This window comes from Aspergillus udagawae (assembly GCF_001078395.1).
Source record: "Aspergillus udagawae IFM 46973 DNA, scaffold_4, whole genome shotgun sequence".
Lineage (NCBI taxonomy): Eukaryota > Fungi > Ascomycota > Eurotiomycetes > Eurotiales > Aspergillaceae > Aspergillus > Aspergillus udagawae.
In genome coordinates, this window is record NW_025091267.1 from 4,093,677 (window position 1) to 4,106,098 (window position 12,422).

Below are 12,422 nucleotides of genomic sequence, written 5' to 3' on the forward strand. Positions count from 1 at the left end.
CTTCCACTAACCTACTTTTAGTTAGTGGGTTTCATTGTAGCCTCATTCTTGTGGTTTCTTAAGGTATTTAATGAAGTCTTAGCTAATCTTTCTTCCTTGTCTTTTTATACACTGCACTATCTTTAATGGATATTCGCTCCTGCCCCATACGAGTGATGGTTTCTGGGTAGATTATATGAGAAGGTGTTAGAGGCGGGTTAGGTTACTTGGGTGGTGACCCAGGATTCGCGAGGTTGGGGAGCTGGGCAACCTAGATGAAATGCCGTGCTTGTCCTTTGACATGTTAACTAGTGAGGATCTGGGTGTCTTCCTTCTATATAAGCCATGTAATAACGCTTCCACAACGTCGTCATTGTTCAGCGATATGGTATTTGCTGTATTTGGAGTTAGGTTCACCTACTGATGCTTTCCAATGGGCATCTTGTTCGACTAATCCCTAGAGCTCATAGGCTTGGCCTACTTCCGTTTTATGGTGGCCTAGAGCTGCATCCCAGTATCCTGTACAGTCAAAATGACTGCAAGCTAAAAAGGGCTTTGCCTCTGGCGTCACCCCTGGTTAACCAGTCAAAAACAACCACCTACTAGATGTGTCAACTGTGATAAACCAGCATTTGGAGCATATGGCTGGTTAATATTATCTATCTATAGTTGCTACTGTTTGGGTATTTCTGTGGTCTGCTTTGCCCAGGTCAAACCTTGCTAAACGCCCACTGTGCCGACTTGTCGGGGATCTTGACCTGTTCAATTAGCAGTGGAATCGCCGAACTGCTACTGTCGGTTTATGGGCTAAAAAAAAAATCACCTAACCTCCCCTTAACCAACTCTAATTGGCAAAAACCATATTACCCTTCTAACAATGAGTGGATTTCGACCCTGGTCAAAGGAAACCGTATCGCGGTAGCCAGGCTCTGATAGAACATGGAGAGAGGCTTGACCATTACTGTTCGCTCTGGTGGGTGGGCCGAGAAGGCCCCAGTGAAGGAGATGTATAGTCTACATGACCGGTCCGGCCACACCTGGACATCACCTGGTTATTTCTGGTCATTTCACTACGAGTAACGGGAGCGTCATGTCTCTCCACTCTGCATGGATTTCCAGTTCCTTGCTGCACCAGATGCTAGCTGACCTACAATCCGTTGCCAGCGTTCGTCTCCCTCAAAGCTGCTGTCAACCAGCAGCTCTCAGGTCGCCTTATTTGCGAGTTCCGTTGCCGTGTGGGCCGGTGCCCGGAGCAAGCAAGGGGAGGAACTATCGTTGAGCAAACTCAGTGAGTATACTTGTGGGATATAAGCGCAAGAGAATATAATTAAACATAGATATACCATGATAAGTAAGTCTCACGACGTTGAAAGTATGGATAGCAGGGCGCGTCTTGCCCCGGAGGAGAGAAGGGATGAATTTCAGGTTGGATCCAGAGCGGGCATCAGATGGTTAAAACTCGCTCACCACTGGGCACAATTTAGCTAATGCAATGTCGGGGCGCACATGATTGCGTTCGGGGTCACTAATTATAGCTAGGACCACACTACTGCACCGCTTGGCCGGGGTGGAAGTCCTTGGCGCTGTAAATGACTACTGAAAAGGTTCTCTGGAAGCTGAGTTCAAACAAGCCTTGATCATTGACTTCCATTGATGCACCAGTGGATGACCGAGTTTAGCAGCATTCCAACCTGCCAAGACTATCTGCAGAAATATCTGCGGCAGCTCTGCCTCTGCGCCTTCCGGAAAGATGTCTTTACGCAGATTAAGGCACTGCTGAAGCCGGAGTCCGCGACCGCTGCCCTGGCCGGTAACCACCCCGCTCTGTTGGCCCAGTCTGGAAGACGCGCTCCCGGAGCGATTCCGGCCACCCCACATCACTTTGGGGAACCGGACGGCCGTCAAGCATATTAACATCCTCTTCACATAGCTCTGGGAGTGGCGGGACGGCCGATTTGAGCGAAAAGGTTGGGACTATAAGCCCTATTGCCTTTTGTATCAGAAGAGCTTCGAGGTGATTACCCTAATCCAAGGCAAGGACGCTGCTTGTCAGTGGAAACAGGGCCTGAAAGATTCCTTTATTCAGGGCCATTGGATGCTGCCCTATCCCCAGAACAACAGCTTCATGTGAAAATTCAAGGAGAGTGGCCAGGTCATGTGGCGGTCCAGTGTTCACTGAGACCTGGATCTGTATTACAAGGAACTGGATGTCCACTTAACATTCTTCCCAGCCTCCTATATCAAGCATCACCCTGTTCAGCGCTGGGGCCACTCTGAACCCTCCCTGTCCCATCCGGACTATACAATTGAACTAGAGCAACGGCTTCTTCATCTCTCCGACAGTGAGCTATATCAGCAGCTCACTGAGTTCCGTACTCAATGGACGTTGGCCGCTCCGAGACCATCTCCCTCAGGGCGCCAACCATCCCGGCTAATCTTTGAGATACAGGGGCGGATTCATGATCCATCTGATCCAATTACGGGCCCGGTTGAAACATGGTCGCTATGTGCATGCAGCCGGATGCTTCTCCGCATTGTACAAATATGAGATCCTTTAGCATCGGGGCCAATGTTTCCAGCGCTGTCGCCGCCATGCCACGCCCCCCGACCACTACTCCGACACCCGACACCGAGCCCGAGGGGACGGCCGATACTGACGAGCAATCGTGATGAAGAGGGGATTGAACCTCAGAAAACACGGGTGGCGGAGTACATCCAGCGGATTGAGAAACGGATGTTTATGATCATCAGTGCGGATCGCAAGGGATGGATGGGCCCTTATAGACATGACGAGATGATCAAAAGTTTTGCGCCTTAACTCTGTTGACTGCTCCATCATCCGTTCTCTCTTCTGCTACTACTTGATATTCCAGTGGATAAGAACTATCACCCGCCGCCGCCGCCAGACAACATGACTCTACCCCAGAGGCCCTACGGGGCCGGAGGTGCAGCAGATATCGGGTTCAGTGGACCTATATGGCGCTAGGGTTTGGGGTCACCACCGGGCGGATTCCTCCTTGCCCCCGCATGGACTGGAGTGGACAAATTCGCGGGGGAGACACTTAGTCCAGCCTGGCAATGGAACCACAATCCAGACACAACAAAATTCTCCCTTCATAATGCTGGATTGACTCTGCACACCGCAACTGTGACAGCCGATCTTTATGCGGCAAGAAACACGCTCACGCGCCGTCTTCATGGTGCAAATCCCTATGGAGTAGTGGAGATCGACTTCAGCAATATGGCGGATGGCGACCATGCCGGACTAGCAGCGTTGAAGGACGCAAGTGCTTGGATTGGCATAGTCCGCAATGGTACCGAGTATCGTGTGGTTGTTACCCATGGTCTTGCCATGGGAACGTACGGAGGAACGACAAGCACACGCACAACTGTAGCAACAACTCCGATTATCCGAACAAAGGTGTGGCTGTAGGTCAGTCTTGATGCTGCCGCCGTGGGTTCCCACGAAGCGCACTTCTTCTACAGCTTAGATGGGAGCACATTCATGGAGCTGGGAGACGCCTATACTCTTACCACCGACTATCTTTTCTTTATGGGATACCGTTATGGAATCTTTAACTACGCGACCCAGGCTCTGGGTGGCTCTGTTGATGTGCTTAGTTTTGCAAGTGAGTCTAGCTAGGAGCCATTCGCAAATTTTAAGTGCGATATGCTTAGTTTGGTCATGAACGGTTGTTGCAACCTGCCGTCGTTGTGTATCACTCTTATCTAGATGGTCAAGCACTAGGGTTAGAGGGATGTCTACAACTTTGTCCAACGTCCTCTAGCTGGTATCGTTATGTCTCCGCCCAGTAGATTGTATATATATAGCTAGCTACAGAGCTGCACCTTCGATGCTGCTAATTATGGTTTTATCCAATGACGTCGCATGCTTCTTGTCGCAGGATAAGGGTAGGTATAATATCCACCTGGGGCCTGCAATTAAAAACCATGCAACTGGGACATGGCAGAGCAAGAAGCCATCGCACATATCATCCTTGAAAGCTCTACATCTGAACTCTTGTACTTACTAAGTATGGTTGAGAACCAGCCATGGATAAGACTACTACCGATCGGATTCTTATTGATTAAGACTAAAAGGTACGGTTGGTTCATAGGACTAGGGCGGGGCCAATAGCCATGTATATCACACATTTTACTTTTGCAAAAGACCTTGATAGAGTGTGATAGTTTCAGGGAAGCAAGCAGAGTGATAACCATCCCCCTAAATCATTGTATAGTGTATGAAAGATGGATGGTTATACACACAGTGACGCCGTCAAAGTAACCGGCTGGGGACAACCATAGACCTTCTTATGAGCCGGCGTACTGTAGCAGCCAGCATCGTTGGTCGCGCAGTCAAATTCCTCGCAGCCTTCTCCGGGGCTCAGCGTGTTGTGGTTTGCCGCGAAGGGGTTACCCCATTCATTGCTCAGCTCATCTGAAAAATGCCGTTAGTGGAAGATTTCGTAGAGGACAAGTGGATATGGAATACTCACAGTACGCATAGTCTGGGTTAGAAGAGAATGAATAGCCAAAGAAGAGAGGCTTATCCAGCGTTTTGGTCTTGGCGATCTTGATGGTCTGCGCATTCGTTCTGGTCAGCCTCTCTCATTATCTGGCTTTAGGGCAGAACAGATAAACGTACCGATCCAGAGGCTCTGAATTTCTCCGAGAATGTTCCGCCCGAGGGAATGGTGGTTAGAGGGCTGGGGGCGCTGCCATCGTAGGGGAACGACTGCACGTACACAGTGGTGCTACAGTCGTTATTCACGATGGCATTCTGGGCAGAGGTTAGGCCGAGGAGGGTACCGAACGCAATCAGAGAAGTCTTCATGGCGGATATTAGTCTAAAGGTTAGCAAGGAATAGTTAAAGTACCTGTCTCACCCTCGATTAGATGAGGGGAAGCCCGGGCTTCATATAGCTCTGCTACTCAAACACCGCAGTACCGATGAGTTACCGATGAGGAACATCCAAGAAGAGCATCCAAGACATCGCGGCGCCCTGGCCCATTCAACGTCCTGGATTGTCAGGCCACCGCTCGGGTATCCGTTTCCCCGCCAATCAACACGGGTGGTAGGTGAGACATGCGCATCATAGCCACTGCATGTACTCCGCATCAGACACCGCACGGGATACCATTGCATCCCGGCGGTCAGTTTCTCAACATTGGATGGGCGTCCTGTCGACAGTGATCCACGTCAAGTAAGGATGATCTCAGTGGTGTGGAGATACTCCTGGAATCAAGGAATTCGTCAGTCTAGAATCTCAGCTGGTTTCCCCACTTCTGACCCCGGCCAAGTACCCCCAAAGTCATCCGCCCGTTCCCCACGTGAATGCGATGGTGGATGCTGTCCCCCGTCAGACCGCGGCTCCATGGGTATGTCGCAAGGAATGCTTGTAGTACGATGTGTATATTCTTCCTTCCAGAGTAGACATGTCCTTTACAGAGATTCTCGAAATCGGCCTGACCCCCAAACTCACGTCAATTATTTGTTAGCCCCGCCGCCAGAAGCTTGGCGTGATTATTCTATTGAGCCAACCACATTCAAAGACCGGTCATAATCACCTTTGATACAATGTAAGTTATTCATGCACATATTTACTTTCATATTTTATCCCAACTCAGTACAATACAAGATGCTGACAGCCTAATCCGAACAACTTGCTTGATGACTTAGATCACAGAAGCAAGGGCTTGGTACTGCATGCCAAGCAGACAGACAGGCGAGCCCGTTATTCATTCCTACTATCTTTTTGCTCTAAAAGGCGGGAGTAATCTATACAGCAGAGGAATTATACCTGACCTAACTAGACAAAGGACATGCTATACAGACTTATTTAAATTGCAGAATGCATTAAGTACTGCCACATTAGCTGTCTTAAGCATATTATTCCTGATTTAACCAACCTACTCAGGGATAAGTATTTAAAAATGGATAGCTGGATAGCAGCCCTTCCTAATAGCAGGGTCACAATTGAGTCTTCCACCAAATGGGTATAAGGGACTGCCAGATGGGCATCTAATATTAGCTACTATGAATGGTATAAAGCAGACCACAATAAATAGAAGAGAACTAGGAGAATCCTCTATATTAACCATTAGCTTGCGCATACAGGAAAGCTAAGTAATGGATACTATCTTTATAAAGGGGTGCCAGAGCCTAAAGAGCTAAGAGAAATAAATTATCTAAGATAGTAAAGATTTATTATTATAAACCATACCTACATCCTGTGATAGAGTGTCTACTGACCATATCTAGATAAGCTATTTGCGGCACATAATATAAATATATAGAGAGAACTTATTTAGTAATAGAACTAGGAGTCTAGGAGCTGGATCTTATTACTAAGTAATAGCTAAGCAGTTTTAAGATTAAGGAGGAAGTAAGATCTTATAAGGAGGAGTAACTTTAAGCTCTAGGCTATACTTAATTCTATTAGTATAGTGGCCTGTAAATATCAGGAATCTTTCTTAACTATACTACATCTAGCCTAGAAATACTAGAAAATGCTTATAACTCACTCTATATAGGCTAATAGATGCAGTCTGATATGGATGAAAGGTGGTATTATTCTTAAAGGTGAAGCTAAATACTTTATTTACTATAGACCTAGTAAATAGAGTTAGAGCTGCTATTTAAAATAGCTAAATATTTATTATGTTCTATTTTAGGTGCTTTCTACTCTAGAAATACTAAGTATTCCCATAATAACATCTTAGGTATTAGCTAGCCTAGTCCTGCCTTAATCCTAGCTATAATTCAGGCCTAGCCCTCTCAAAGAGGGATACTAATAATAACACTATAGATAATAATATTTCACTAAGATACTTAACTACTATAGACTAAGGAGAGGGACCACTATTATAATATAGTAAGGACTACTAAGAATATATCTAGTGCCCTCTACTTAAGCTCTATAACTACTGCCTTGCTCCCTGGAGATTAGTAGAGGTAGCTATACTACTAAAGATAAATAAGAGAGATAAGTCTTCTATCCACTCTTAGTACCTAATTATACTCCTATCTGTGAATAAAAAGTGAAATAGTATATACTAGATAGTATATAAATGACAAAGGAAATTTCACAAGTGTAAAGGGGAATAGATGGCTTGCCTAAGTATAAAGAAAGAATAGGAAGAATAGGAGGAATAGTAGTAGAATAAAATAGAATAGTAGAAGGAAAATAGCTAAGGATGCCTTAGCTTAATGTCTTAATTCCTTGGTTCTTCTAACTAGCTATAGGGTGATTTTAAGGATGTATTTATAGATGATTCCTTCTAGCATAGGCCATTTGAATATTAAATGATCTCATAGCCGGGTGATCTCATAGATTAGATCACCATTCGCTAATGGTTGAAATCAGTGATTATCGATGATAATCCACGGCCGCCAGAACCATGGATATGATCAACGTTCAACCATAGCGGATCAATCTAGAAGTCATGTCCAATATGGACATTAGTTATAGTAGTAAGAATTATAGCTCTTACCAACACTATCTTACATCTATAAGGTTATTAGATAGACTATTACCTATTATATTATATAGGCAGTACTTACTAATAGACTAATTAGTCCCTAGCACAGCAGAGCACTATATAAGCACTTAATAATATAGTAGGTTATGGCCTTACTCATAATGTGGAGGCTACCCTAGCTTAGGGCTAGAGAGTCACCCTAGTTATACTAAATATCTAGGGAGCTATTAATGCCCTTCTTAATAAATAACTCCTACATCTTATAATAGAACTAAGCTAACCTCTACCCCTTATCTATCTTCTTAACTACTTATTAGCACACTAACTATATTTAATTTAATTATATAATATCTATATAACCTCTTAACCCACCTATACTATATTATTATACTTTATAATAATGTCTCTAAGGTAAAAAGAGATGAGAATAGCTACTTTATAGTAATTAGTAAAAACCTTTAGGTCTATATAAAAGCTTACTAATTTTCTAAAAGAAAGCTAGCTATTATCTTTACTAGACCTCTATAAGTTAATACTTATTATTTAGTGTTCTATTTTTCCATGTAATGCCTATAGCTAATAATAATATTATTCTTTTATTACTGCTGAAAAGCTCCTTTTTAGAGAGCTATAATAGTTAATATTATCCTCCCTAAAGGCACATTCATCCTAAAGGCAGAAAAATAGAATATCTAAGCTATATTAATCTACTATAAAAAGTAAAGGAGTCTAATCTAGTAATAGCTATCTATTCTCTCTAGTGAAATAGAGGCCTATTTTAATATTATATTAAGAGGGAGACCAGATTGTATATTAAAATAAGTAATTAACTATATATTATAGAATTAAGAAAAGTCTAAGTATTTTAGCTCCTACTAGGATCTTACATAGCTTATCTTTATATAAATATTATAATTTTCTCTACTAATAGTGGTTAATGATCTACTCTATAATAAATTTATATATTAAAAAATAAGGATGTGTAGCAGATATCTAGGGAAACCATACTATAAAATATATAAGGATAGAGTATTACTAATATTTTATATACTCTAATACACACTTAGAATAAATCCACTATATAGAGGCACCTATAGTCCTTATTTAAGCTATAAGTATAGGATAGGCTAACTGCTATTAGATTCTATAGTAATACTATAAAATTAGTAAGGAGTAATATATAATACTATAGAGTAGAATATAAGGGATATCTAAGAAAGTCTAATTATAGATATTATAACCTCTGCTAAGGAGTAGTTTACTAAGTACTTACCTATAGAAGAGCTTCTAAGGAAGTATTAGCTTAGAGAACTCCTATAAAGATATACTACCTTTAAGAATACTCTAAGCTAGTAGAAAGACCTATTTTACTTTTATTATAGCTAGTCTAAGGATAATTTCTCTATGACCTCCATGACCTTCACTAAAGGGTGTAGGGATCTAGTAGCTAAAGCAAGAATCTATCTTTAGCTAGGACTTATGAAGTATATATATAGTACTACTAGTTATATTTTTAAGCTAGAGCTAGTATAGATAGTATATTAGCTAGTAGTATGGCTTCTCCCGCCATATTACTGCTGAACTATTAAATAAGAGTTTTAGTCAATAAAGCCATTATATTATATCATTTAAGTAGATAATATACTATCTTATGTTTTAATGTTAAATAGCTATATAGATAACTCTATATGATATAATATACTAATAAGCTCTAGAATCCTCTCTTTATAACCTATTCTTTAAGGTGTATCTAATAAATAAATATAATTAGGATATATATTATAAGAATAAAGTAGTATATATCTTATTATCTTTTAGAGGCTTAATCTCCTAATAAATAATAAATACTCTTATTTACTTACTATCTATGCTGCTTTTTTAAGATGTTAAATATAAGTAGACTGATAGAGAGGTTCCTTTTCTAATACTTTATATAAGCTATGGGCCCTTGAGTAATTAAGCTAGTAAGATCTAATATATTTAAAAAGTAGATGAAGATGAACTTTAGTAAAAGGTAGTAGTATTAGAGTATAGAGCTAAAATAGTCACTTTTCTAAGCATAATATTATTATTAAGAGACCTATAGTTAGTTCTTAGAAAGTTATAGTATATAAAAATTCTTTTTATTAATATAGTTATTTCTAGTTATATAAGAACCTATAACTTCCCTTACCCTGCATAGTAAGATATAATAGGCTAAAAGAGAGGATCCTTTATTAAAATATTTACTCTTATTCCTTATTAATGGGTACATCCATATTAAAGACTAATCCTATAGTTAATATATGCATTCCACACTCATTATCTAACCACTATAGAGTATAGTTTTAATAGGTACCCCACCCACCTGTATTAAGACAGCTATATTACTATATATAGGAGTTCACCATTCAGACATATATTAGAAGAATATTTAATACCTACTATAGAGCATATAGATACCTCTTAAGGGTAAATAGTTGAGAGATAGAGATTCTAAGAGTAGTTAACCTATTAAAGATAAAGGCTAAATTAAGATTAAGTTTAGCTAATATTAATACTATATATGCTTAGCTTTTTCCTTCTAATGAAGGTGGGCAAAAGATACTATAGATAATAGTTCTAACTTAATCTTAATCTATATAAGGATTTACCTATTCTTAATCACCTCTTAGCCTGCTTAACAGAGGCAAATTACTCCAATAGTTAGAGGAATAATATAGATAAGGAGCTTAATGATTTAATTTACTATAGGGTATAGAGGTGGGTATTATTTTATAGCTATTTAAACTAAAAATTCTATATTACTACTTAGGCCTTTATAATTCTATCTGATTTTCACTTCTCGCGTGGAAATTCTTTACTATATAGATTCCTATCTAGGATTATTCCAGCACATATAACCATAGGGTGTGGAAAACAGGGCTTCCCGTCCGCTCAGCTGTACTTAAACCACACGCCGGCCAGTTAGTAGTTAGGTGGGTGACCACCAGCGAATCCCGGCTGTTGTATGTCCATGTTCACTTTTTTTGTTATTCATTGGGACATTTGCTCTTGCCGCTTTACTCTTCAGGCCCTTTAGGCCCCATTAACCCGAACGTCCTGAACATCCCTAAAGCGCTGGCCATAGCCTAGGCGAAAACAGAAACGTAAGTGGAAGGAGTACACCTTTTTTCATATATTACCAATCTCTCTTTCTTGCTGCGCCGCACGGGGAGACAAGACACAAAGTTCAGGCTACTCTATCTTAGCTATCTCGTTTTTCGGGTCTGGTTACGTTTGTATTGAGGAAGGAAGTCATTTCTTTCTGGCGAGGAACGAGAGGCTATATACACAGAACATGAAGCCCGAGCTGAGTTGCACTCAAGTAGAAATAAACTTAGCCTTCCCTATAGAAACACAGGATTTTGATCTTACAGCTGTGTTCCTGGTGCACGCGTGCCTTATACCACAACACTTTGTATTGGTTGTGGGCAATTTGCGGCCCTTACCTGAAAGGCTCAGTCCAAGTCCGTCCCTTTCATCATTTCATAGACTATGTTGGACCTCCTTGATGAACTGTATCAGTTTGGGGCCAATCTTTCCTGCTAGGAACTGATCACCCTGGCTGTTAGGATGGACACCGTCGCCCCGCAGCATATTATTTGTGAAGCCAGCGGCCCGTGAACAGTCAGCAATAACAACAGGAGACTCAGCTGTTGTTCTCTGTTGTACCCAACCGGGGATGGCGTTGTTGAGGGCCTCAATGGTCGGGTCGCTCCAGCTTGTCGGTATCAGCTTATCCACCTAGGGAGATGCGCGTCAGCGTTTGACCAAGCAGATGAAAGAGTCATACGATGATCAGGAAGCATAACTTACAATAACCTTGACCCTAGGGTTCGCGGCGCGCATTGCGTTGAGCATGATTGTGTACGAGTCAATGATACTCTCGACGTTCCGCTTGCCGATGTTAACATCGTTGGTGCCAAGCATGAATTGAACGATATCGGGCTTGGTATTCTGAACCCAGCCCACGATATTGTTCCTGGCAATATCATACGCCTGCCAGCCTGAGTGACCTTCGTGGTTCGGATCAAAACCCGGAGGCCTCAAGCACTGGGGTTGGAGGGTATTCATGCTGCCGACGAAATCGACACTACCCGCCAACCCAGCGGTTGTGATTTGTTCCCACACTAGGGGTCTCCAGCAGGTTATTTCAGTAATGGAGTCGCCGAGCAGCACTAAACAACCCCCACCCGCTATATTAACCTATTGCACGAATACAAGATGCCGCCGCGAGGTGTTTACTCACTGACTTTGACCGCTTGTGCAACCGTACTGGACGTAACGCTAGCAAAGAGCGCAAAACATGAAAGCTTCATGATGATAACCATGCATGACTTGGAATTCTGGGCTATGATCCTAGGGAGTACCAGATGATCGAGCTTCGTCGTGGCATCACTCAAGGCCGGACCACCGTCCTATAAATAATTTTCCTCGCAAGTTCTATCCTCTACTTTGAGTTTATGCGGGAATTTTCGAGCTCCGTCTTCACATTATTCATCCGAAGGGAGGGAGGAGATAGTCCGGAATTAGGCTATGATATACGACTTCAACCTTGCAGGCGAACTATTCTGAGCTTGCAAGGAGCCACATCGCCATATACGGTACGATATGTTTCCATACCCAGAACGAGTGGAACTTGTGGGCCGACGACTTTAGCCTTAATTACCCATTGAATTGCGGGAAAGTGCGGAGCGGGGTTCAATCTCCGTAGGGATGCATCTATAGCAGAAGTGCCCAGCCAATGGAAGTATTTCAGCGGCCAATTTTCTTCAAACTGGCAGCACGAGCGCCTCACTTATGACCAACAACTCTTGAAAAGGAGACGTCAACTTATAGCAGCTCCGTTAATATCCCGGAGTGTTAACTCTCTCCTCAGGAGATTTCCCAAATATAGGCTATTATACAATTCGGTCCTTCCACTCGAAAACATGACA

The 12,422-nt window shown here is 42.2% G+C and overlaps 4 protein-coding genes and 1 non-coding gene across 5 annotated transcripts; 3 read left to right on the plus strand and 2 right to left on the minus strand.

Annotated features, from left to right (window-relative positions):
* Nucleotides 1–1,632: 1,632 nt before the first annotated feature.
* Aud_006815 (uncharacterized protein) lies at nt 1,633–1,893 on the plus strand (the record flags this gene model as incomplete). Its single annotated transcript, XM_043291712.1, has 1 exon — nt 1,633–1,893. The coding sequence occupies one exon, from the start codon at nt 1,633–1,635 to the stop codon at nt 1,891–1,893; it is 261 nt and encodes an 86-aa protein (XP_043147647.1).
* Nucleotides 1,894–3,220: 1,327 nt separating this feature from the next.
* Aud_006816 (uncharacterized protein) lies at nt 3,221–3,622 on the plus strand (the record flags this gene model as incomplete). The annotated part of the gene is made up of 2 exons (XM_043291713.1): nt 3,221–3,408; nt 3,466–3,622. 2 exons carry the CDS (start codon nt 3,221–3,223, stop codon nt 3,620–3,622), a joined length of 345 nt encoding a protein of 114 aa, XP_043147648.1.
* Nucleotides 3,623–4,238: 616 nt separating this feature from the next.
* Nucleotides 4,239–4,816, minus strand: Aud_006817 (uncharacterized protein; the record flags this gene model as incomplete). The annotated part of the gene is made up of 3 exons (XM_043291714.1): nt 4,239–4,420; nt 4,479–4,563; nt 4,628–4,816. The coding sequence occupies 3 exons, from the start codon at nt 4,814–4,816 to the stop codon at nt 4,239–4,241; spliced, it is 456 nt and encodes a 151-aa protein (XP_043147649.1).
* Nucleotides 4,817–10,338: 5,522 nt separating this feature from the next.
* Nucleotides 10,339–10,458, plus strand: Aud_r0023. The gene has a single exon (XR_006253273.1). It is a non-coding gene; the product is annotated as a 5S ribosomal RNA (ribosomal RNA).
* Nucleotides 10,459–10,971: 513 nt separating this feature from the next.
* Aud_006818 (SGNH/GDSL hydrolase family protein) lies at nt 10,972–11,804 on the minus strand (the record flags this gene model as incomplete). The annotated part of the gene is made up of 3 exons (XM_043291715.1): nt 10,972–11,229; nt 11,302–11,615; nt 11,735–11,804. 3 exons carry the CDS (start codon nt 11,802–11,804, stop codon nt 10,972–10,974), a joined length of 642 nt encoding a protein of 213 aa, XP_043147650.1.
* Between the last annotated feature and the right edge of the window lie 618 nt (nt 11,805–12,422).